Source organism: Cardiocondyla obscurior, linkage group LG11 (genome assembly GCF_019399895.1).
Source record: "Cardiocondyla obscurior isolate alpha-2009 linkage group LG11, Cobs3.1, whole genome shotgun sequence".
Classification (NCBI taxonomy): domain Eukaryota; kingdom Metazoa; phylum Arthropoda; class Insecta; order Hymenoptera; family Formicidae; genus Cardiocondyla; species Cardiocondyla obscurior.
Window position 1 is genome coordinate 4357829 of NC_091874.1, and position 26532 is coordinate 4384360.

Genomic DNA, 26532 nt, shown 5'->3' on the forward strand with positions numbered 1-26532 from the left:
ACTTTAATAAATTGAAAAATCACGCTATACTTCGAGGCTAGAATCTCCGAGGCAATATGACTCCCTGACTTACGGCGGTCCGTTATCATATCGCGGTAACGAATATATTCCATTACGTGACAACTTGTGTGTGCGTACGAGATAGCGGAAGAGAAGAGACCGGGAAGAAGGGAGAAGAATCTACTGAAATATATTTAATCAGGATCGTCCCGTAATTAGGGTAAAACATTTCTGAACCACACACGTGCTTGCCTAATAAAGATGTAGATACGCCGTTTGTACCGGAGCGACATATGATCGATGAAGTTCACGCACGTCGGAATTTTTTTCTTTTAATCTGTTTATTAATCCTACGCTATTCGAGTACATTATTTTTTTGTGATTAAATTTTATTTTATTTAATTAAACGATATTGCCAAAGGCATAAATTTTTCCCATCCGTATTAATACAAATAACTGCTACGAATTTTTAAGTGTACTACGGTACGAATTTCACAATAATTAAAAAAAATTGAGACACGATAAATTAATGTTTATTCTATGGAAACAAAATTGATACCATTTTCCGAGTCGCTTTTCGAACGAATGCTAAACGCGGAAGAGCTCGCCGAAAAACGCTCTCATATTTTTCTCTATACAACCGAAATAAATGTATGCGGATACGTCGGAATTTCTCGTCGGGACAGAATGAAGGGAGAAACAGGCAGGCAGACGTGCCGCAGTCAGATAGCGGAAGTAGTAGACGACAGCTTCCGATGGACCGCATTGTGTACGAATCGCATGCAAAATGTAGAAGCCAAATATGAATACGGCTCGACAATGGCCTCCTCCGATTTTGTTTCTTTCAATCATATCTCGCGTAATCGTACAGAACGATGTTCGAGGGGTACATAATTTTTGAATGGCAAAGTCGAATCTCCCCCACGTCGTAATCGAACTACTGTGGAATATGATTGCTCCACAAAACGCGACTGCTCTCGCCGAAATAGCCGATTGCCATTTGTTCAAAGTAATATTGAATAAGAACAAATGTGACGTGAAAAAATTTAATAAATTTATATTTTTACTGTATATAATATATTAATACGGTATTAATGTAACGGAGTTTTTTGAGCCCGCGTCATTGTTTAATTATCACGATATTTTCCTCAAATCTTTTGCTTTCGCGTGTCAGATTTTTTTTTCCCACCCGTGCTTGCACAAGACAGTCTGTCCAAAGTCGTCTACATGTGACGGTGGTCAACGGTAGTATGTATGGACGGCGGGTGATTCTTTAAGCGTGAAATAAATAACTCGGAGGGCTCGGCCGAAAACGTGACGCGAGCCAGTTTTCGGACCCTCCCACGTCACGTTAACGAGAAAAAACCAAGGGAGCACATTTTAACGTCAACAATTAAAAATATTGTACATATATTATCGGGCTCGCCTCTTTTGCCGCGTATGGCCGCGAGGGTCGTCTTTGCTCATCTTTCACGATTACAAACTTGTTTTGGGGATGCTCGCGACTGTCGTAATTATAACAGCCACACGTACGCGACATTATACATGTTGTACACGTATGTGACCACCGCGCGTAGAGCAACATATGCTACGTCATGTTTTATATCTTCAACAACGAAAAAAAAATGCTTCTCATTCTTACGGCACCCCGTTCTCGTTTGTAAAATAATAATATTACGTATGAATGCTGAATTAATTCAATATACGAACTTTGACGGTAACGAATTTTTTATACCACGATTTCCCAAGTTTCTATACTTATTTCTGTGTTATTATATATTTAATGTATTAATATATTTAATGTTTTTAATGTATAAGTGTGTTTAATAAATCGAATGCTATTTCAGGTTTAATTGTTTCACATATAAAGTGCGTACTGTTTCCTATAACGCTGAGTGTAACAAATATGCAGACTCACCGTTCGATGCGCAACAGCGAAGTTGACGAAACTGCAGGTGACTGTAACATAAAAAAATAATAATGTAGAGAGATTGATTCATTAACTAAATAAATAAAAATAAGTTATATGTTAATGAAATAATAAAACTAACAATTTTATCTATAAAAAATTATTACTCACCTAAGAGTTGCTTCGCCGGTGCAAGATGCCCATCCTGAGCCTGGTCCTCCTCTCAGTTGGAACGTCGTGTCGAGTCATCCTTCCAAGCACTTTTACTTCTCACTGAAACACTGAAACACTGTAACAAATAAATAAATAAATTATATTGTAGATATTTATTAAATTTAATTAAAATTAATAATAAAAAAAGTTATCAAATAAAAACTAAACCAATTAACTCTAAAAAAATTAATGCTTACCTTGAGGTTGCTTTACAGGTGTAGAATACCCTTTCTAGGCTTCCTCTTTTCAGAACGTTTGTGAGTTGTCGGGCTGATCTGCCTTCGTCAGATGTACGTCGATCATCTTTCGCATCTCCAAAAACTGAAACAAAAAAGAATTAACTCGTTAGCTTTACAGTATATTAAGCCACTTATTGCGACGAGATCGTATGTGTATACATTAACAATCGTGAAGACCGAATCGCAGTAAATATTCAGTTCGAAGTATTCATCAGTGCGTAATACCTTTAACTCACCTTGCACGTGTTGATAGCGGGCGGCCGGTCACACATTCCTCCGCTTGCACGTGCACACCGCCCGCCGCACGAACTACGTTGTACGTATGAGTGAGCGCCGAAGACGGAGTGGAGAGGGAATGAGCCGCCGCCGCCGCTAACACGCACCGTTTGCTCTCCCTGCGCTCCCCACTCTCCCTACTCTTCCAGTGCTCCTCACTCTCCCTGCTCTGCCCGCGCTCCCCGCGCCCACACCGCTGAGTCCCGAACCTACATGAAGCGTACGAAAATTGGGCCAGCTAACCGGTCGGCAGAATATTCCAGGATTATGTGTATGTACATCCCACGAACTGTGTACGTTGTCTGTGTAGCCGACGCCTGCTCTTGCATCCTAGAAAGTAATAATATGTTATCTCAGAGAATGCTTATACCTCTTACTGTTTCACAAACGTATGATTATCGAATAAGTTGTGATTCGCGTTAATCAAGTTTTCTTACGCCTGAGTTAAGACAGTACTAAGCCACGAATATATTTCGACCCAGAAACGCGAATTTTAAGTACGCATATATAAGGATTTAACTTACGTTACGGGAAAAAGAGATGATTTTAAGTACTCTCCACGTACAGAGATATGATGAGAGAGGATCAATCAGGCTGGATTACGTCTTCTAGCTTAACGATTCTGCGGGATGCTTCCAATTCAGACGGAGCGTCTCCTTCGTGCGTGTGATCTGCTCGAACGCTGGAGAAAGAGAGAGAGAAAATGACTTCCCCTTGCCGCGCTCCCTGCGCCGTCCGCGCGGAAGACTCTTACACTCGTTAATTATGGTGTAATAATATATTATCGCAAGGCATTTTTAGATCTCTCACTGTTTCGCGAACTTGTAGCTAACGGATTTGTTACGATTCGCATTATACAAGCCCCTTCGAATTCTGACTGTACCGACAATTAATTTTCGGCTCGGAGACGCGACTCTACTGCACGCATATATGAGGATTTAACTTACGTTACAGGAAAAGAAGCTGGTTTTTGGTACTTTCCACGTACGGAGGTATGATGGGAGAGGATCAATCAGGCTGGATTACGTCTTCTAGCTTAATGATTCTGCGGGATGCTTCCAATTCAGACGGAGCGTCTTCTTCGTGCGTGTGAACTGCTCGAGCGCGGGAGAAAGAGAGAGAACATGGCTTCCCCTCGCCGCGCTCCCTGCGCCGCCCGCGCGGCCGACTTTTGCACTCGCTAATTATAATAAAATAATATATTATCGCAAGGCATTTTTAGGCCTCTCATTATCTCGCGAACGTACGACTAACGGATTTGTCACGATTTGCGTCATACAAGCAAGCTCTCTCGAGTTCTGACTGTACCGACAATTAATTTTCGGCCCGGAGACGCGACTTTACTGCACGCATATATGAGGATTTAACTTACGTTACAGGAAAAGAAGCTGGTTTTTGGTACTTTCCACGTACGGAGGTATGATGGGAGAGGATCAATCAAGCTGGATTACGTCTTCTAGCTTAACGATTCTGCGGGATGCTTCCAATTCAGACGGAGCGTCTCCTTCGTGCGTGTGATCTGCTCGAACGCGGGAGAAAGAGAGAACATGGCTTCCCCTCGCCGCGCTCCCTGCGCCGCCCGCGCGGCCGACTTTTGCACTCGCTAATTATAATAAAATAATATATTATCGCAAGGCATTTTTAGGCCTCTCATTATCTCGCGAACGTTCGGCTAACGGATTTGTCACGATTCGCGTCATACAAGCCCCTTCGAATTCTGACCGTACTGACAATTAATTTTCGGCCCGGAGACGCGACTCTACTGCACGCATATATGAGGATTTACCTTACGTTACAGGAAAAGGAGTTGGTTTTAGGCAGTCTCTGCATACGGAGGATTCATTGAAGAAGATCAATCAAGCTCGATGATGTGCCTCTGTCAGCCGATGCTGCGAAAATCTTTTGATGTAGCGGAGCGTCTTCTGCGTGCATTCGAACTGTTTAACGCCGGGGACGGGACGGAAGGGGAATGACTGCTGATTGCTCGCGACACCTGTCCCGCTCGACTCCGCACTACTACCGCGTCTATGTCGTCTGTCTCTCTCCCTCTTGACCATATTAACTCCAATAAATACATATTAACTCCAATTTATGTATCACGAATCTGTAACAGGTTATGAAAAAAATAATTAAATATTAATTCGTGATTTTCTCTTGCAATTATACGAATGCGCATTAACACCATTAAAAATTGAGATATCCGAGAACAAATTATTGATTTATCGATACGAGAATTCTGATAATATTGCAGTATGATTAGTAATAAATGCAACTTTGCCCGGCGTTCGTAGAAATACCACGTTTTCGTAATTACGCGCGTTTTTCTCTCCTACGAAACGAGCTGCCCTTATCCCTCATTCCGGACAGGGCTCCTCATCGCCGACTCGCTCTTATCTTGATATTTTTAGGAGGGCATTTTCCAGTGCCGCACGTTCTTTTCATTTCATTTAAAACGGCGAACGGGGAGGTAGGACCGCTCGTTCAGCGCTCTTGCAACGGATAGCGCTACATTTTCATTAAGGTCGTTGATTTATTGGCATAGTTAGCCCGGTCGACCTCGTTACGGCCTTCCGAGGAGAGCTAAGAATTACCTCTCGACAGCTTTTCGGCACATGAAAACCTATAAATGTTTATACGTACCGCGATTTCGATCTTATTATACCCGTATTACGCCGCAGTCGTTTATTACATCGATCAATAACGCTTTTCTTTTAAAATTAAAAAAATATAATCCTTAGCGAAAACATATCGCTTCTAATAAAGGCAAAGTCGACGGGGCATTAATTAATTGAAGATTTTACTGGCTATGTATTATATATTTTCTTGATTCATATTATTTATTATAGAAATACCATTTAATTAAATTTTCTCTCTCATTAATATAATTAATAAAAAAAGAAATTATTAATAAAAAGAAAACTTTAAAGTCAACGTCATTAAAGATCGTATCAAAGAAACTGCAACCATATGTCGATGTTTTATCTTTATTTGGCTAATCACAAATGTGTCGACTAAATTTAGAAGATCCAATCTCTGGAGGAACCTGAAGAAACCAATTGATAAATCGAACAATTCCGAAAATAAAGCAATCTGTGGCAAGGCCGACAGAATTTTGCTGGCGGCTACCAGACGCGAGCACCATTTATATAACGTAAAGGATAGCGGAACGGAAAGGATTCACGAAAGGTGGCGGCTAAAGGGAAGACGAATCGACGACACCACCGTGCCAGCCCGCAACTGACATCTTCCATACGTCAAAGCCTTGCCGACTCGTCTTTCAGAGCCTCCGAAAATGTTTCACCTTCGTATCCGGATTAAAGAGGGTGGCGAAAGATATTTTATCTTCTTCTATCATATACAGAGAAGCATGTACGATACGCAGAATAATTAACTCGTATTAAGAACAGTTTTGTATATCCTTAAAAAACATTTACCATCACGATTTTTCGATTAGATCTTTAACGTTTTATTTAAGACACAATTTAGAAAGGAAGAGACTTAAACCGAATCAAATTTTATTGACTTTACGATTGCAAAATAAATAACAATGTAAAACGTTAATCACGTTGGAAATTGACGTCTCGCAGTCTTACAAATATTTTACGCATTGCGATTTTTCACCCTAAAATTGTATATCAATCTTAACATCTTCTGGAGGGTAACGCCGAAACCATTTCAAGGAGTCCCGATTGCCACCGCATGCGGGCGCGTTTAAAGTCGTACTAATTAACACGGCAGCGATTCAAGATGTCGGCCCTACAGTGGGATGAGTTGAGAAGGAGGAAGTCTTAAGGCACCGTGTTCTCTCCGGGGAGCCAAGTGTTAGGAGAATTAACAGCAACCCCTGATCTTGGCCCTCTATGCTATCTCCCTAATAATAAACTGGTAATTCCCAATGCCCCTATAAGTTACTCCCTTTCAACGCCACAATGACCTATGAGTGCCAAGACGTATTGTCTACCGGGTGTTCGTGATCTGTTTTGCCGTGCTTTTCATTCTGCAGACCATTAGTTGATTGAACGAAAAAAAAAAAAAAATGAGCAGTAAGACTGTGTGGAGAAACGTCATACTTGTGAGACCAAAATGATAACGGTTGTTGTGGCTGTCGATTTTTCTAACAATCTTGCTTCATCATTGCACTTACTGAATGCAAATTAATTTCTTTTTCATGCATTAAACTTTTCCTGCATTATAAATTTAACAAAGATTACTTTTTTAGGAAAACATATATTAAAATATTTTATTGTTGAATTATATTTAGTAAAAGTACAATAATTTTATTAACTTGCAAGATTAATATCAAATTCTGTAACTTTTCTAAATTACTTCTCTCGAAATATTAAATATATGAATAATATTAAACGAAGAGAGAGATGGAGCGTAAAAAAATGTTTATCGATATATTTAGTAATTAATAATTAATTTTTGCAAGTAAGATGACTAATAAATTTTATTGATTTCTTGAGCAAACATTTGCTAAATCCCAACTTTGGTTTACCATAATAGAATATTGATGGTCACCGGTTTTGCATGCATTCTCTCTTCCGGGCATTTAGCGAAACTTACCCCCGACCGGACGTTAATTCGCACTCTGAATGAATTCATCATGATTTCAGTGCAATGCTCACCCGTTACATCGTTACAAGTTCAGTATATCCTAGAACGTGCACACTTTCATCATAGACATCCACCGTGGCCTAAAGTACCGTGCTTTCCGCGCCGAGAAGGGGTGGAAAACGCGAACAAGAGAGACGGAACGGATGTTGGTTACAGGATAGAGAGAACGAGGGATTGTAAACTTCCAGGAGGAAGCTCAACCTCTCGACGGGAACCAGTTAGATTTATGGCCATAAATTCCTATCCAATAAGAAACGAGATCTATGTATTCTCTAACCGTAGATATATGCAAGCACTCAATCTTGTGCAACAAGAATTCTTCGATAATTAAAAAGAGCTCCGAAGACATGCAGCTGCGGAGAAAATTGCGTGCTTCTCTCACGCGGATGTAAAAGAAAGCATATGATGACGATATAAAAATAAAGTAAAATAAATTAATTTCTGCCTGAAGCAGCATTCGTGTTACATATAAACGCACGATGTTTGCTAACCAAGATTGAACGCTGCTTCGCCTATGAAATGCCTTGATGTGCAAATTAGATAAAACATATGTAACTCTTGTAATTAATAACTGGAAAAAAAATGCATAATTCTCGTACGTTATAATAATAAGTTGAGTGCAACGCGTTGCAAGTCATATTTAACATTATATTAGTCATAACTACTGCGGTAACATTAGTAAATTATATGCGTGCAAGCCTGATAAATCTAATTGCTTCTCTGGGAAGAGACACTAAAAAGCAATGAGAAGCGTCTTATTGCGGACGAAGGATATGTTCTTCCTTGTTTAGCGTGGATACCTGCTACGTAGATTAGGAACGAAGGGGACGGTAACAGTGACCGATAAATTTCGCGGTGACTGTCTCTTACTTGTGTAATTAAACACACAATTTAAACAGACCGTTAGTGTCACCGTAGCCGAACTGGAAGGTCTCCTTCCGAGATCCTAAAGCGAGCCCTGACATGCGTCGATTTACTGAATTGATCGTTTATTCCGTCAATAATGATCATTCGAGAAACAACCGGAATATTTTATGTTCCTTCGTTCAAAAAGAATGTTTCAAAAAAATAAAATAAAATAATCAGATTAAACGTTCGAGAAGTAATTCTTCCGAAAAGCTGTTCAATTTGATTTTTGCCGTTTTCGAGATTAATATACGCTTTAAATACTTTCCTATCGAATTTCAGGAGAAAAGAATTTTATCGCATTAAACGTTTTCTGTAACCTACATATTACGCGATTGAACATGACGTGTGTTTACGTCCAGCATACATATAGATGCGCTATCATCCTAATTACGGTATTGTGATGACCCGCTGTTGCGTACCAGTCGAACATCTGCGATCCATCGTGACGGATAAATCACCTTGGGACCACCCTCCAATCGCGTCTCGCCCATCGCCTTGCATATAGACAGTTACTAATGAGCCGACCCCATTTAATTAACCGTATATGGTTTCGATGCGACTGTGCCGGACTATTTCCCCGTTACACGTACGCTTGTGTTATCGCCCGCGCACGACTCACGATCGCGACTGTAACGAGTTTATTCTAACACGAGGCGATATTTCATCGCGGCCGCTTTCTTGCGCCGACACATCTGTTCGATTTGTATCGTACCACGCCGTGAATCGCAGATGCGAACGTGCGTTTTACAGCGGTGTTTCAAGAGAGGGCCAGCGCAATTCATCGTCGACTGTTATCGGAAAATGAATTGCAAATCACTTTGCATGCGCCGAACAATTTGCAGATTTCACTGACGCATTTGCCACCGTTCTTTTTTTTTTCTTTTTATACACAAGAGATAATAAACGAGGTCGTGCAAAATACTCGTAACCTTTTCTTTAATAATCGTGAATCTGGTTGCGTAATTATTTTTTTATCTGTCATTAGGTTCATCAACGAGCAATATTTAAGTATCACGTGAAGAATAAATTTAAAAGTACCTTAAACAGTTCTGATTTTTTCAACGTCACTGTTACATAAAATAATATATACGAAGTACGCGTCTGTGTTAGAAAATCTTCGATATAAGTAGGACTAAAAAAAAAATTATATGTAAAGAAAATGAAGTACGTTATCATTGAGTAAAGACGTACGGAGCATCAGCCTCCGTGGCGCAATCGGCTAGCGCGTTCGGCTGTTAACCGAAAGGTTGGTGGTTCGAGCCCACCCGGGGGCGTTACATTTTGCATATGAATTCAGTACAGAGCTAACACTTCATTCTGTACGAATAACTAATAATTAAAAGCAAATTCTACGACTCTTCGATTTGACTTATATAAAAACAGTAGAGATCTCAATCCGTAAAAGCTAAAAAATAAAATATCTTACGTACAAAAGTTATTGCTCGTTGATGTTGACAAAAGATAATGACTTAATTGAATCTTAATTTAATTGCAAATACGTATTAATACTCGTAATAATTTTTTAATAATTTTTTACATTGTGTTACGTAAATGATGGTTTTCCTCGAAAAAGAACGTTGTGTGAATGAAATTGAAAGGAATATTTAGCACGTGCAAAAAAAGAAAAGGTACAAAACGTCACGGAAATTACAAATTAATTTTGAAATCAGAGAGCATTACGATTTTCCAGATGTACAGATAAAATATAAATACTCACGCTTCTTCAACGGCGCCGTGGCTTAGTTGGTTAAAGCGCCTGTCTAGTAAACAGGAGATCGAGGGTTCGAATCCCTCCGGGGCCTGCAAGCAAAAGGTTGCTTTGCTTATAACAAATTTTTTGGACTCGTAAATGCAATATTGTAACATAGAAAATTAAAATAACAAATTTATTCAGCTCATCATTTACGGTCACGTTCAATAAAATTTGCGTTAACTTCTGCGTTAGGTTCTTTAAAAGCGCAACAATATATTAATTTATAACAATATAAAATAATGATAATTTCATAATTTAAAAAATGTTGCTTTGCAAACGAGACTTTCGTTTTTTAATAAACCCCATACTGAGTAGCGACACACGTTTAAAGGTTAGACGGTGACTAGTGTCGACGAAAAGAAATTAAAAGTAATCACTGTCGTAATTACCTGCGTCGTTCCCAGCGTCCAGCCGCTGGGCTATAAAGTTCAGCTCTATTTTAATTCAAAACTATCCGTTTGCATCGTCTCTCGTTGCCGTTCGAATCCAAAACTTGCGGAGCATCGAGCAGCTGAACGGTGGATCGATAACTGTTTCACAGGCGTGCTGACTACCGCGACTTAATACTCCGCGCGACGAGCACTCGACGATTCTTCTAAGAATTCACGAAAACGCTTGCGGAGATCGCGTATCACGGTCGTATCGCGATTCTAACGTAAAAGCCGATGACGAGAATGAACGCCGGACGCTGTCGCGCGATCAACGTACGTTACGTTGCGACAAGCAAGCGTACCGCGAAGTTACCCGCAGCTTGAAGTTACCCGCGCGAGTGGCGAGCCTGGCAACCGCACGATGGCGCGTCCGTCATCGTCGAGTCCGCGCTCTGCATCCCGCGTTTGCCGCCATAATCTCGTGTTGTCGGAAGATCGTGTGGAACGATGTCGTCGTGTACGGACTTGTTGCATCTGAACGAGAAGGAAGTGTTCAAAGTGATCAAGGCGGGCCTACCGAGCGGAGCCAGGGAGACGCGGAACATCCTCGAGATACAGGACAACGTGCTGTACGTGTGGAATGCCGACAAGTGCTGCGTGCTGACGTTCAACATCGCGGCGGCCCGAGGCAAGCCCGGCGAAGAGATCTCCTACCAGGTAAGAGAGCCCTTTGCATTGCCGCGCGTATTGATTGCCGGAGAGATCTCTCTCTCCGATCGGGCGCTGAAATGAGGTATCGTGTAGCGACGTCGTCGAATCATGCCGATTGCGCGTTGAATCAGGCAACCTAACCTAACCGTCGACAATGCGCCGGCCGTGTCGACTGCTAACGCGTGCGCCGCTTTACAACACGTTGCTGTTCGAAGTATCAGCTGTTTCGGGACATTGTTCTTCGTAACGAGCTACTCGCTGATAAACGATAATTTTAATAATATAACTCTACGAGACGTATCGTGTCGACTACTCGTTATGCAATGTTTCATTTCTGGTAGGTGTAACTGAATTGATCGACTGATGCAGCCTGATATAATTGAATTATAAAACTTATTTTTTTGTTACATGCAGTAGATTTATAAAATAATTTATACAATGATATTTTTTTTTAATTATAAAATTGTAGAGTGCACAAATTTATGAAGGAGTTGTTTTAATAGTTTTAATAATTACTCTGATAAATTCTTTGGATTATTTTCACTTAAAAGTATTCCTTTTTTATTGCAAGACTCGGCATCTTGAGTCAAATAAAAACGAGCCGTACTATTATTAAAGTAATGTCTTTTATAAATTCTAATTGTATCAAACTGCACATTAAAAAAAAAAATTTATTAATATATCTGATACAAGACAAATTTCACGATAAATATTTTCTGCTTCTTACAAAACTAATAATCAGAAGAAATTAATAGTTTAGATCTCATTTTCTGAAAGTAGACGCGTTTCTGTAATCGAGAAAATATTGAGAGAAATTCAAAGGGGCCAGAACGTAAATTTGTTTCTCTAAAGCATTTGGGAACTTGAGGGTACGAGAGGGCACACTTGCGGAAAACGATTGCGCTAAATGAAAGAGAAGCGGCGAAAATCATGAGAATTGGTCAAGCGGTACATTTCGCCGGCCGCTGGTGCTTTTATTTCATTTCAATGGCACCGCGGGATCAGCGGGCACGTTAATGCCTCGGCGCGCGAACGCAAAAGAGCGGCGAGGGGATAATTTATAGGAAATGGGTTGTTCGACGCTCCGGAGTAATTTAATTAAAATAAATGTCCGCGCCGCGGAGGAGCGTTACCCGCACGGACGGACCGCGCGGTTCCACGACTGCGAATAAAATGCAAATTCAGACCCTTCGTCGGGGAGAGGGTCGCGTATGTATATGCGTATGGGTATAGATAAAGGTGCCCGCAAGGGAGACGAGAGGGGCAAGTGCGGACGGAGGGTCTCTCTTCGTGCCGATCGTCGCCCGTTCATCCGTTGATTCGATAAGACCCCCGCACGGTTAATTTCATTCAGCCTGCCGTTTTAATCGCACCACCTAACGTTTTGTTTTTATTTCACGGCGCGGCTTCGCGATTAACGCCCGTTGACCGATATTAAAAAATCCTGTCTTTACTTTGCGAACTAAACGATACGACGCGAAGAAGAAGGCGAGACGGTCCGTATATAAAATTGCTATATAATTCAAGATCTTGACGAGATAAGTAGGGCGTATGATAGATCAAAGATAACGATCTTCTCTCTCGATCTCTCTCGGTGATTTCTCGGAGGCATCGATTATGGTTAATAAACGTGACGTCGCGTCGGGATGACGGCTACTTTGCCCTCGCGGGTGTACGCCGGCGGGGTGTACGTGCTCGGGCCCGGCTGAAATATCGGTCGTAAATAATAAAAGTTAGCGAGGTTCCTCTCTGGCGCGCACGCCGGGACTTTAAACCGGAAGATAGGTGTCGCAGGATACGGACGAGGGAGGCGGCCGCGGGAAAAGTGGCGGCGGCTCGGGGGTTGGCGGCACGGGACGGAGACAAAGACGCACCATTGTCAACCGCTCCGCCATCGGAACCGCCATCCGCCGCGGGAAACTTTGAATCATTTTTATTGCATAGAGTTATCTTTGTTACCAGCGGAACGAACGTCTAAACGCGTTTTCTCTCTCTCGCGCACCCTCTTTCTCACCCTCTCGCCCGGGCTATCTCTCTCCTCCTCTCTCGCGCCTTTCGCCAGGTCATTCCCAGCCCTCGTCCTTCGTCCTCGCCTTCCTGCCGGTTACGCTCTCTTTCCCTTTTTGCCTCCCGTTCCTCCCTGACGGCCGAGCTGGGAGATAATACGAACGCGAAAGCGTTCACACCCCTTTGGCTGCCCAAATGGAATAAGTTCTTTAATTCGCGAATTTACCGCCGGGCAAACGAATCATCCGCGCTGTCTCCGAGATAATATTCGGCGGACGAAAGAGGGCCGTTTTCTTGGTCGAACTTTTCATTCGGCGTGTCCTTCTCCAGGACTTTTCCGTGCCCACGAAAAGTAAACGAGTTTTGCGGAGCGATTAAATTGCTCGAAGTTTGTCTAAAATATTTAAAACGGTTTAACGTACCGAGCGAGGTTCAATATTAATCAAATAATAAACGAGGCAGAGAATCTCCTGAGCGTTTGGACATTGTACAATGACGAGCGTAAAATAATTACTTATAAACAACTCGCGCTTTACCGGGGTGAAAGATAACTATACGTAATAAATTTTAAAAAATATCAGATTAAAATTTTCCTCTCGCGAATCGGAATATTTCGCACAACGCGGTTATCATCTGTGACCCTTTACGCTATCTTTCTCGTGCTATCTGCTCAGAACTATATACGCGAAACGCAAGCGGTCGCGGCCAAGGTAAGAATTACTTCGATTTGTGGCGCGACACGAACGGTCTACGTGAGGTTTTCTATATGCCTCGCGACGTATAAAAGGGACAATCTTATCTAAATTAAAAGTACCGGACACGGAAGGGGGTCGAGGGTCACCGGCGCGGGCGAAATAGAAAATTTCGGGCGAATTCCTGCCGCCGACCGCCTTCGTCTCAGAAGCGGAACGGAATATCGCGTAATAAGCGAAATCCTCTCGACGATAATTAAAAAGTAATTTTACGGTGACATTTGTAACTGCGGGTCCGCCTACCCGCCGTCGCTGGTAAATACACGTGCAGTTGCGCGTTCTGTGTGTACACAAGCAATAACAACGGAGATGTACGGGGCCGCGTGCGTGTTTGTGCGTTCGGCTGTATGCGTATTCGCGTACGTCTGAATGTTCCCGCGGTCAGATTCACGCCCGAGCGTATAAGCAAACGCGAACGGGGGTGGTCCTGGCCGGGTTGTAGGCAGGTTAGGTGCCGCGCCGTGCACGTGGAGGTATACGAGGAGGTACCTAGAGCAATAAAATTCACGGGAAGTGTTTTACATCGGGTGGCGCTTTCTCTCTTTCTCTCCCTTTTCCTCCCATCGCGCACTGGATACGGCGGGGTGGAAAGCGAGGGAGGCACGACGAATTCAGTAAGTGGCGGACAATGGCTTTTGTGGTAGACATTGGCCACCCCCGCGTCCCTCTTCTCGCCATTCGTATTTCGTTCCACCGCCGGTACGGATACATTTTCCCTTCCACTCTCCCCTTGTCTCTGTTTCTCTTTTTTTTTTTTTTTTCTCTCTTTACTCCCCTTCTCGCTGACGTCACTTGAAGCATCATATTCTCGGAGACACGGAAAAAGTAGTACCTACGCGAATTGGCGCAATGTCCGTCTCTTTAGATTCGTTTATTAATAGGGATGTAAACGTACCCTTGATTTTTTTTTCTTTTTTTTTGGAGGAGAGTAACGTGTTAATGATATTCGAATTCAGCGAATTAATTACGCATGACGCGACACAAGATATATCGGTCGTAAAAATATGTGGAACAGTATTAGGAACAGAGTTTAATGAATCGTCAAAGGAATGCTTAAAATGACATCGCCGATGTTATTCGACGTCTAAGACGGAAGCGAGTCGCCATAGAACGTCCAATACACGCACAAGATGTAAGAGTGCGAACGTGTTGCTCGTGTACTCGTGAGAGCTGGCACCTTTATCTCTCGCAGCCGCGAAGTCGTATACAAGAACGACGGCGGTCCATTGTCAAAGCCGCCCGTTAAAATACGGAATACGCCCTTAGTCTTGGAAGAAGCACACCCGCCGCGCCCGCCTCTATTATCGTCGCGTGTATAGCCTATGAGCGGCGAAAGGGCTGCGAGACTCCCGCAATGACAATAATTCCGCGCTAATAACCCTTCGCCGGAGTCTTTGCGGAGAAGCCCCTGTGATAGCGCTCCGCGTCTTTGTAACTGGCTGTTCGTCCGAGTCTCCGCATCGACCGACAATCATCGAGCCCTTGAAACCCATAATCCGGAGGCGTCTTCAGATTTAGGTCCGTCGTAACTTCAGTGTAATGTATCTCGACATCAGTCGAGTGCATGTACATCAGCTAGGATAATTAAACTTTATTGAAATTTCGAATTCCGCAGTCTATGAATTAATTCGCCACGATTTTACTCCACAAATCTAGTAACGCCACTAGCTATATTAAATATTATTTTATTTTATTTACATTCATTAACAAATTATATTATTTTTCCGTGGGATTTTTTAAATATTTTCTTATCACAGAGATCATTGATGAGTAATAAAATATTTTTCAACGGTATCGTCTAAAGTAATCTCATCTCGATTGCCAAGCGTATCGAATCGCCTCTCCTGACGAATGAGGGAGAGAGTCGAGCAAAGTGGATGGCTCTCGTTCCGTGGGGGGTGGCTTTGTCATCCGCGGGACGCCTTGGCGGGCTAATGCATTTCCTTTACAGTTTTAATGGGCATTCATAACTAAGTTTAATAATGCCCGTAGGAGGCGAGCCGTCGCGGTTGCATATCTAATAATTCCACGACTCCACCTCGCGCAGGAAGTGGCGCGCGGCACGGATTTTAGTGGCTCGGGCTCTCACCCCTTCTCACCCCCCCGTACGGCGTCGCGAACCCTCCGTTTCTGAAGATATCCATCCGACCTCCTTCCCTTTCTCGCACTCTCTTTCCTTCGTTCCGGCAATTCTCCGCGCACTTTGGAACACCGTTCCCTGAACATTCTTAAATCTCTAGCTTGCGCAATAACTGTATATGTTCTTTTATACGAGACTTTTTTTATTTCTTAACAAATAATACAAAAAATATGCAAAACTTATTATTTATTAATGAGAATTATGGATTGTCGATAAAAATAATTTTAATATTACACTAAAATTAATTAAATGAAAAAAGTATTTATTCTTTGCGAGAAAAAAAAATAACTTTGAAATAAAATCGCGCACATAAAGAATCAAAAAATTTCTTTTTACATTTGACGTCTTTCTCTCTATTTGATCGTACAGTCCGATGGAAACAATGATACCGTGATTCCCGATTCATTTGAATGTTCCGGGCGACTCTGTAGAATTACCAAGCTATTTCCATTTTACGTCCGATACATATCGCTCAGTAGCGAAAAGCCCATTTGAAACACTTTAATCGCCATTGAATCACCGACGATGAGGACTCGCGGACAGAAGATCCCCGGACACCTATAGCCACGGCAGAGGGTGAACGAAGGGGCCGGGGGATCGGGTTCCGGCCACGACGGTGGCATAATGGCGCCTTGGTAGTAGGAACGTGATATAAATCCCGGCACCGTTATATGCCGTAACGCGCCATCTTAGCTCGGTCTTCGCCTGCTCTTCGCGAGGTAGAGGAGAGGAGAGCGGTGCCAACGGCGCCGTCTCTAATAAATAACCCCGAGACAATGGACACTGTCCAAAACACGGCGGATCTTACGCCTTTAACTTGGGTACCAAGTCTCAACCCTTGCCCGCGATTCTCGTGCCCAACCCCCTTGTTGCGGCCCCCTTTCTTCGGAGGTCTCGCCGCTCCGGACGACTCGGCCACCCTCCCCCCTCTGTCGACCGACGCCGCCAACGACTTCTCACCCCTGAGTGCGGCCGTCCTCTCTCGCGCCCCGTCGCCGCGGTCTTCTCGAATTATAATGTTTGTTTCTAACAAATTACCATGATAATGCCCGGCGTCTCGCGGCGAAACCGTGTCTTCGGTGGCACACTTAAATTACGCGACTACGAGCGTGCGAGAGCCGGGCGAGGAAACCGTGGCATCGTCGTCGCTCCCGTTGTCGGCGGGGGCGGAGGACTCCCAGCGGGTAGTTGTAATGTTAATTAGCCACTTACCTAGCCGTACACCGTAGACAATCGGACTCCTTTCTCGGGGTATTCCGAAGTTTCGTATCCTCGGCCGCGACGCCGGCGGAGGAGAAGATTTAGAGGCCGGCACGGAAGCCTACGGTCGCATCGCCACGATAGTCGCTTACCGATAGGAAAGTTTATGTATCCGACCGTGTACATTGGTTTTTTCCTCCATTTTTTCACACCTTCCTGTATCAAACTCGGGCAAGATATACTAAATTATTCGGGTGGAATATAAACTCACATTTGTTACAACGTGCAATCAAACGTAAACATTTCGCTGCGTGCATTAAGCAAATTTATGTCATCAGTTAACAATTTTAAAGTGGTTTAATATTTTTGTTGGAAAAAAAAGAGAAAAATTTTATTACTCGATACCTCAAATAGATGCAGAGAACCGTGAAAAATGATGCATCGTTCTCCTCGAGTTGCGACGAATTTACGGATACTGTCCCGCTCTCGCCGCGGGCACATTTGAACGCGCTGGATTTAAGTCCTGCACCCCCTGATGTGACAAAGCGTTATTACACCCCGTGTGTAGGAACACGCGTTAAATCAGAAGTCTACGCGAGAAAATTCTGTTCTGCCGGTCCGGAACATGTCCGCATCACCGTATTCGTCGGCGCGCGCGAAGCTGACGCGGGCGCGCATAAAAATTATGTCAGCTCCTACGACCGGCGAGCCAGTGCTGGTAATATACTTCCTACGTTTCGTCGGTGTCGGACACCCTATTATGCGGCATGTAGTGGCGCGGGGCCGCGAAGGCGATAAACTTTATTTTCCAAAATCGTCTGATGCGTGGTCGCGTACTCCGACCGCGGTAACGATCGTGATAACGCGCGGCTCGTAGAAACGAACGAGGAATGATAGCGGGTTTCCGAAAAAAAAAAAAACTTGTCAACCGCAAATTTTTCACGCGACATTGTCGCCACGACGAGATTTTTGATCGCCTCTCGGTGGAAAAAAAAAAGGGGTGTTAAAATATTTTTTCTGCATGACAGTGTAACACCACCAGAAATATAATTAGCGTCGGTGACGATTAAAATGGCACTGCGGCGAAGAGAAAATGCAAATTTGCACTTTTTAACTGTCGGGTATTGAATAATAGTTTTAATTGTCAAATCGATAGATCGAGAGAAATGTAAATGTTGACAGAACGTTGAATAATTTGTTAAATATGTTTAAAAAAATACTTTTATTTTTATTTTATTTTATTTCACTCGGTAATTTTCAAGCGGATACGAGTCGTTTAATACCCCAGTCGAAAATTTCAAACCCCCACGGAGGGATATGTCATTAAAATATTCATGTTGCCACATAAATATACCGGAATATTGATAAATGGTTAGCCAACCGCTTTCATTACTCTCTGACTCGAAAAAGCCTGCCGGATAAAGCGGGCTGCTTTACACATTGGAATCGTAAAACGTTAACAACGCCCGACGAATAGCCGTGTAACCGACAATAATAGCGACGGAGTCGTTGACGAAGTTGACTGCTTTATTGGCACACGTTTATTGAGAAGGTTACGTCACTTCTCGCCAAAGTTTTATTAGAAATGCAACGTGCTAAACTTTTTCAATATCGACTACCACGAATATTTGAAGAGAAGAATACAACTATTTATGGAAAAAGATCAAGAAAATTGTAGTAATAACTTCGTTTTTTTTCTTTTTTATTTTATTTTTTTCTTTTTTATTTTAATCATGCACCTTTATTATTTTTAATCTTTTCGATAAGTAAAATTAGTAAGGCAATCAACGTCGACAACTGGTGGAAAAAAAAAAAAAGCACCAACGATGACATATAATTTGCAAAACAGAGAGTGGCGACTTATGAATGTATAATTTTTAATCTGCCACAATGACTCTAACGGCGAATATGACAACAGTCTCGCGAACGAGCTTTTAATTTATTGATATGTTTTACGAGACACGAAGATACAAGTAGGAGCCCGGCTCATTCCGTGCTTACGCTCGATGCGGGTGGCAACTCGTAAACATAAAAATTTTATTATGGGCATTCGCAATTTGAAATAACAAATACGAACAAGTGGCACGAAACGAGGAAGCCTCGCGATCTCGTCGTGTTCGAGTCTCACGTAATAGAATTCTGTCTCGATTAACATTTCGATCAGGGCGAAACGTCTTAAGTTTGATTGAACTTGGCGTCGAGCATTCGACTCTGGCCGTCGCGATATTAAATCGCCGAGGGGGACGCGAAAGACGGCAGGAAATGCTAAAAGAATAAGAAGAGGACGAAATTGAAGTGGATGTAGGAAGAACGAGTGAGCCGAGCGAACGTCTGGCGTGGCCCTCGAGCAGTAAATCCAGAAACGGTGTTACGGGGCGGCCCCGGAGATAATGCGCAATCATTTCGGAATGGAAATTAAAATCAGATGATGAATCCTAACGATGCCGTTTATTATTTTAATTTTCCGCGAAGGCCGCCGCCGACGCGGGCTACCGGCGGCCGCCGACACCGCTGCCGCGCTGGTAACTCGAGTTCGAGACACTAAATTACCTTCCTATTAGCCGTATAATTACAAGATGGCCCCGGTAATTTCCGTTTATTCCGACTTCGTCTCGCCGAACGGCCGCTTTATATTACGCGCGGGCTGTACGCTCGGTGAAAATGCCGCAACGGCCGTTCACCATATCGCGTTGATTACCGTTCTTACTACAGTTATACATATATATTATCAGAATCGACCGATGTACCCACTATCGTAAAGTAAAATATACAAGTTAGACTTTGTGACAACGGTTAAAAAAAAAAAAAAATCCCATGACGAGGTCTGATCGCCCAAGTAAAATTTTTATTTTTTTACTATTATTAAAATAATTATATTTTATACGGTTTTATGTAAAAGCAAATCCACGGCGTTGGTTATGAAAAGAACGTATTTATATTTAAGATCCTTTTCTTCGTGATGAATGTATCGAATGCTGGAAATCGGCGGATAAAAGCATAAAAGACGTGTCGCACCGGCAGCGGTCGGGATTAGCTTCGCCTCAGCAACGAAAATCTTGCGTTTGCCGCGAAATTCTCGCCGTTACGAGCCTTTAAACGCGCCAATAATCGAGACTTTCGCTTTTACGCCACGATAAATCGCGGACTTCTGGTGCCCTCGCGCGAATTTACATCCACGGTGACGTATAAACTCGCCGAAGTCGGTCTCCCCCTTTTCCGCGCGGTTTGCACGCCGCGTACACCGCCGGCGAGCTTATTATAATGTAACTGTAACTTTTTATACCGCTCGTAACTCCGATACAACGTGGTATCGCGTTTGCCGGGGCATCAGCATCGGTTTCCACCGCGGTTTCTGCACGCATTTGGACAAACGAGTATTATTGCCCTTTTCTTTCTCCTTCGCGTCCCGACCGACTCGTTTATACGACTTCTCGCTCGAAACTGCCTCCACCGTTTCTGCCTTACGATTGGAAACGGTTATGGCGTATGCACGATTTATGCGAATCGCTAGACACTTTGCGCGGATGGCGCGGCTGTATTCAGGCAGTTTTCGCGCGTGGCGAAAACGAGATGACGCCAGAACAGTAACTTGGCTAGATCGTGTTACCCGAAACATATGATAGCTGCCATTAACAATGTCAAAACGGATAACTGCTTCGCAGTTTTTACAATTGTTATAATTTAAATAATTGTATAGCTCTGTTAAAATTAGAATGGAATGAATTTTATGCCGTAATAAAAGACCGAAGACCGCCGGTGCTATTCTAAAGCCATTCTTAATCGTTGACATTGCAAAAATATGTTCTTTTAATTCAAGCGTAGGAGCGAATGTTAAATTCGCGAGCAAAAATTTATTTCTTAGCCGTACACTCACACATGCATTCGTTAAGGGATGGGGTTGGCTCGTACCGATATACTTTGTTCTCCTGTGTGAATTCGCCGGCCGCTTTCACATACTTTCAAGATTACTTTTCTGTCCGCTGTAGAGAGCCGAGGGGTAGGTAATTAAAACCTCGAGTAGGTAAATAACGGACTGCTAGGCCAGTGCGCGAGCCACTGAGAAAACGTAATAAGTAGGCGAGTCTGTAGCCTTAAAAAGGGAGAGATCCTTAAAAACCGTCGGACCCCACGTCGGATCTGCCGCTATTTTTCGCGTTAATTTGAATTTCGTAATTAACCTGCTACGTATGAATTCTCGGGAGAATACATAAAGGTCCTTCCTTTAATTTCCGCGAGGATTCGTTATAATACCGCACCCCCTTGCACGGGTCGGGTCGCGCGTGGATTTTCTGACCTCGAAGGGGACGCGAAAGAAAAATGAACGCCGAACGTTATGACCGGAATATCTTACCGTTTCGTCGGAATGAGAACATATAAGGCCGAGAGTTAACCGCGTCGCCGTTGCACGTCAGTTTTCTACTTGGTAATACGCAATTTGCAAACATACAAATGGGAGGAGGGAAGCACACTCTCGCCGTGTCATCCGGCGATACATTAAAGAAATTACTGCGTGAAAAATGTGCGAGATTTTGTGGACGCCGTGAGAAATGGGGTGTCTTACTTTAAGTGGTCGCGGCCCTTTTAAAGGAAATCGAAATCTCCGTGAAGCTGCGACTACGGGTGTATTTACTCGCTGATTGGGGTCGCCCCGCGGTGCAGGGTGTCTGCTGTAATTACCGAAAATTTTTCTCGCGCAATCCACCCCCGTAGCTGATTGATATTTTGTATTCAGAAGATACCGTCGCCGTCTTAGTTTACGAAGATTTATCGTACCTCATCGCAGCGAACGCACAAAAACGTAATAAAGTTTTTTAAATTTAATCTTTCGAAGAAAATTAATTATTCATAATAAATTTATTTTTACTCTATATATATGTATATTATTTTTGTCGTATTTTATAAAGAGGTTCGTTTCCGGAACACGGCGCGATCGAACCGACGCAGTGACATTTATCCGTGTTATAAAACGCGCCGTGGTAGTGGTGTCTCGAAAAGGGGAGTCCTTATAAACTCACGGCCCATTTCACTGAAAGTTCATCTTTAATTTCTTCGTGTTTTTTTTTATCCACCTTACTCCGCGCCGTGTGCCACTCGACACTTGTTTAAATTCCACCCCAATCCCGCCTTTACGTGGATTCCTCGAGGAGGGAAACAGGCCACCCCCGCGTTACTGTTCGCTCATTTCTCCGGTTGTCTTACGGCGATTAACCACGACTGCTAACTCCTACCCCTCGTAACAACCTCCGGCCTATCCTCCGTTCTGGATGTCCTTTCGTGTCTCTTATCCTCGACTTTCTTCCGTCGCAGTCACATTCTTAATATCGTCTTTTTAAGATTTTTTAAGTACCATTAAGGAAACTATATTGCCACTCGTTAGAAAGGGTGCTGATGGTACCGCCGACTGTTTCGCTGCGTATTTAACTCTCGTTTTTCTTTATGAATAATTAAAAATTGAATTCACTTTTTTTTTACAATGATCAATTTTTTTTATCGATATAATATAAATAGAAGTAAAAACATAATGTACGATAATATTTCACGTAATGATTATTGTCAGCTTTAACCACAAGTTCTTCGATTAGAATTCTGTAAAAAGTTTATCACTTTTCTTTTTCTTAATAATTTATTATAAATTTGCGGAAATCAATAAAGCTGAAACGCTCGTTTTGTTCGCTGTCTCACGTTTCGTCCATGGATCTGAGCTTCGGTAGTCACATTCTTAATATCATCCTCTCAAGATTTTTAAGCGCCATTAGGGAAACTATATTGCCATTCCCCGTGGCACTGTACCACCGGTGTCGGCTAGGTCGGTGATGACGGTAAGGGCGATGGCGATGGCGAAGGCGCGGGAAGAAGAGGCGTGATCGCAGAATGCGAGCTCTCTCGGCTTCCGCTCAAATTACGCAAATAAATTTCCTTTATTTTTACAAGCGTCCCTCTCGCCTCGACGAACGTGGCTCTTCGACAACCGGGAACGAGAGTGGCATATTGTAACTTGGCTGCTTTAATGACAGCGATATCGCACTTAGTACCTTCAGAGAATAATAATCCGAAATTTCGTGTCATATTGAATGCAACTTTAATCACCAACTTAGTTGATGTAGTAATTTTTCTCTATTATTTTTTTTCTTTTTATTTGAAATACGAAATTGTTTCTAATACTTGATGAATCTTTCTTAGCTTTATTAATTATCCCGATGAATACATGAAATTACACTTAGCATATTTTTATTTAAGAAACTCACGTTTGATTGGCATCTTTGAGTTCGGCTCGGAAGCGAAAAAAAAAAAATGAAACTTGGTGAACGCTCGAAATGTCTCGATTTAATTATCGCTCTCGCTGCCGAGTTACGACCTTATTTATCGCGCGAAATAAGGGACCGAAGGAAAGCGGAACAGAGCCGGCTTACTACTTAAAATGTACAAATCCGACTGTCAGGCTCCTGTCGGGCTTTTCAACCCTCGTGCGACTTTTTTACTCACCACAAGCGCAGCCACACCGACGTAGCGACGAAAGTTACGAAGTGCAAACGACATCACGCAGCTTTTAAATTAACATCGTGTGTATGAAAGATTCATCAAGCATTTAATGGCGCAAGAAATAATCGCAAGAGCGAGAAATTATTTATTAAATTAATTATTTTTGTTACGCGCGTGCACATGTACCTTTACGTATGACACTTCCGTAATCCGCATAATGTATGAAATCCTTGCTACTTAAGCGAGATATTTTTGTAAACCTTTAGCCCGTACGTTACGGTAATTTTCATTTCTATAAACGTAGGCTACAGTTTTTATTCTTCTAAGCGCAATTATTGCATTATCAATTACTCGAGTGGAAGTTTAGCTAATCTGATTTTGCAGCTAGTAGTTAGATCGCGCAAATTAAATATATTTCTTAATTGTGACTATCTTTAAAAAATTAAGTTGTCATTAAAAAAAAGTCTTGTCACAGTTTGGCGCGGATCGTGTATCTAAATAGATGCTTAAATGTTTTTCGCCACACAGTATTTTACTACGCAACTGACCTAAGCCTACGCGCGCTCGACTGCCGAATTCTCCGGGCAAACCGGTTCTCGCCGTCCCCTGCCCGCGCGTCCTCCACCTTGCGAACTTGGTATGCGAGGACCTGCCGGTCGATGATCTCACGCGACGTTCGACTGTCGAATCCGTCTAACAAACCGGTTCTCGCCGTCCGCCGCCCGCGCGTCCTCCACCTTGCGAGCTTAGAATGCGAAGACTGCCAGCCGATGTAAACACAACGAACGTATTTACGTTTCCGTATCTGAGTTTTAGATCTTGAGAAACGCGAATCTATTTTAACACGTCTGGACTCTGATATGGATATCAAAGTGAGACAAGAATTTTTTACCATCTTTCAATTCTGATCTCGGGGGCAACAAAAGGAAATCGCGACAGTAACAGAAGGGGTGAGTTGTATTTTATTGTAAGATCACCCCTGAGAGCTATTTTCACCCACGCGAGAGACTTCTTTCCGTCATTTCTGTTGCGCTTCTCCATTTTGCGTATACAATTGCCAATTCAATATATCGCCGAACGTCAGGCGGAAATATCGCGGGGCAGAAAAGTCGAAGTACGAAATTGCAATGGCCCTTTGTCGCCCGAGGCGAAAATCAAATTACGAAAGCGACGATGCAAACGAAAGACGATTTGAGCATCGAGGGTGCGTCTCTCCTTCGACAGGAAGAGATATTTAAGGAAGGAATATTTTATTAGTTCCGATTGAAATTTAAACGGGAACGCGGAGGAAATTTTCTTCAATTTCGCTTTGAATCGTTTCCCTATACAGCTGCTTCAAAGCAGCAATTTATTAAATTGATATAAGTTAAAAAAAACGGTAAAAGCTAAGAATATTTTTAAAGTTTGTTTTTGAGTAATAATTAAAATACTGAACGATACATTTTATATTTTTACATAACAATTATTATTTGTGGCGGCGTGGTCATAAAATCTTTAAGCGTTATTTTTATTGTAGTAATTAAAAAATTAAAAAGTAGATAATCAAATATATCGCATCAACGGCAAAGAGAACCGTAACTTCCGACAGTAAAGAGAAAGCTCAATGCTTGCTTCGCCGCGCCGAGAAAGGGGAGAAATTGATACAAGTCTTAATGCCGCTAAGACAACTCTTTCGCAATTAGACTTTTTAATTTTTATTAGCGACGTCCTCTCGTCCGCCTAAGCATATGCATAATGCCATGAATATTTTCGCCGTAACTCTGCCAACTTGTCTTCCAAGGAATTAACCCTTAAATTAGCAGTTAGCTCCGGCCTCAGACGCAAAGTCCCTGCGTCCCGGTAAATTAGAACCTCTCGTAGCCTGCCGGTGCTTCTCTCTCTCCCCCTCCCCCTGCCACCCCGTTCATCGTTCGACCTTCTCTCTTGTTACCAAAACTTTTCTTAACCATCTTCGCCAACGCCGCCACCCCGTGACACCTCCACAAGGAATGCTAGCTTGACGTGACTTGATAATCCCTCTCCTCATCCCCGTTCTCCGTCTCTGCCATTTCTCATAAATCAATTTTTTTCGGGTTAACAATTGCATGTTTCGTACGATCATTTAACAATTGCATTTTAATTAGATGATCATAAAATATGATCTTCAACACATCGATACCGTGAAGAATCTAACATATATTTACGTAATTATCGCAGTTTCGTTCACGTTAACACCCGATTCGAAGGTATTGAAGTAGCCGGAAGTACCGTTGGAATACGCGGCGGTGATAGAGAGATTTCAATGCCGGTTGAAGCCAGAAATCGAAGGTCGAAGTAACATCGGCGGCTCGTTTGATCAAAAATTGTCGAAGTCGTCTCGCGATATTGACGAGGGCGTTCGTTTGAGAGTTTGCACGACTCTCTTGCGAATCTATGTTCTTTATCTCTCTCTCTATATATATCTTTCTCTCTCTTTCTCTCTCTCTTTCTCGAGAAACGCCAGCACGTGGACCAGTTTAAAGCTCCTGCAGATATACGACGTGCAGCTCGACCAGCGGAACTTATTGCACTTCGTGCTCGCGCCGGGCGCGGAGTTTCCGAGCTCGCCTGGTCCCGGGGCTTATTTAAGCCGGCTTCCTAAGTGCGCATACTAAATATGATAATATTGCAACGGCAAAAAACGTCAGCGGTATTTAGTCCCCTAATTAGGGGATCGTGACTCGTTTGCGAACGTTTCATTTCGTTGCTTTTCGCCTTCTTCCAACTGCATTTACTACTTTGCTTCTTCTTCTTATTCTTAATCCTCTTCTGCCTCTGACAATAAGCGAAATGATAAACAGACGACGTGACGCTATAAACTTGAGAGGAATGCACCCTTTGAGTCAAATTGTGCGCGGTACGCGCTGGATTTCGCGACGGCCAAGACTAAGAAATTGATCGGTCGAACAAACTTTTTATCCACGAATTTTTTTTTAA

The 26532-nt window shown here is 42.8% G+C and overlaps 2 protein-coding genes and 2 non-coding genes across 10 annotated transcripts in view; 3 read left to right on the plus strand and 1 right to left on the minus strand.

Moving 5' to 3' along the window:
* Positions 1–10627, minus strand: part of LOC139106372 (uncharacterized) — a 159787-nt gene extending 149160 nt beyond the window's left edge. The window contains exons 1-10 of one of the 7 annotated variants that reach the window (XM_070663088.1): positions 10306–10627; positions 9881–9963; positions 4424–4741; positions 4010–4240; positions 3585–3817; positions 3162–3319; positions 2598–2967; positions 2320–2443; positions 2081–2198; positions 1919–1959 (exon numbers count right to left, since the gene is read on the minus strand). The gene's annotated coding sequence lies outside the window, so the exon portion shown is untranslated. Of the gene's footprint in view, positions 1–1918; positions 1960–2080; positions 2199–2319; positions 2444–2586; positions 2968–3161; positions 3818–4009; positions 4742–8582; positions 9040–9880; positions 9964–10305 lie in introns of those variants that run through there. The other 6 variants (XM_070663091.1, XM_070663090.1, XM_070663085.1 and 3 more) reach the window with 6 other exon arrangements.
* Trnan-guu (transfer RNA asparagine (anticodon GUU)) lies at positions 9364–9437 on the plus strand. Its single transcript has one exon. It is a non-coding gene; the product is annotated as a tRNA-Asn (tRNA).
* Trnat-agu (transfer RNA threonine (anticodon AGU)) lies at positions 9892–9965 on the plus strand. The gene has a single exon. It is a non-coding gene; the product is annotated as a tRNA-Thr (tRNA).
* Positions 10628–10743: 116 nt separating the features above from the next.
* The window catches only part of Mbo (nuclear pore complex protein Nup88), a 54998-nt gene continuing 39209 nt past the window's right edge, over positions 10744–26532 (plus strand). The window contains exon 1 of the mRNA XM_070663591.1: positions 10744–11004. Within this exon, the coding sequence (XP_070519692.1) occupies positions 10795–11004 (210 nt within the window). The 5' untranslated portion in view covers positions 10744–10794. The remainder of the gene's footprint in view (positions 11005–26532) is intronic.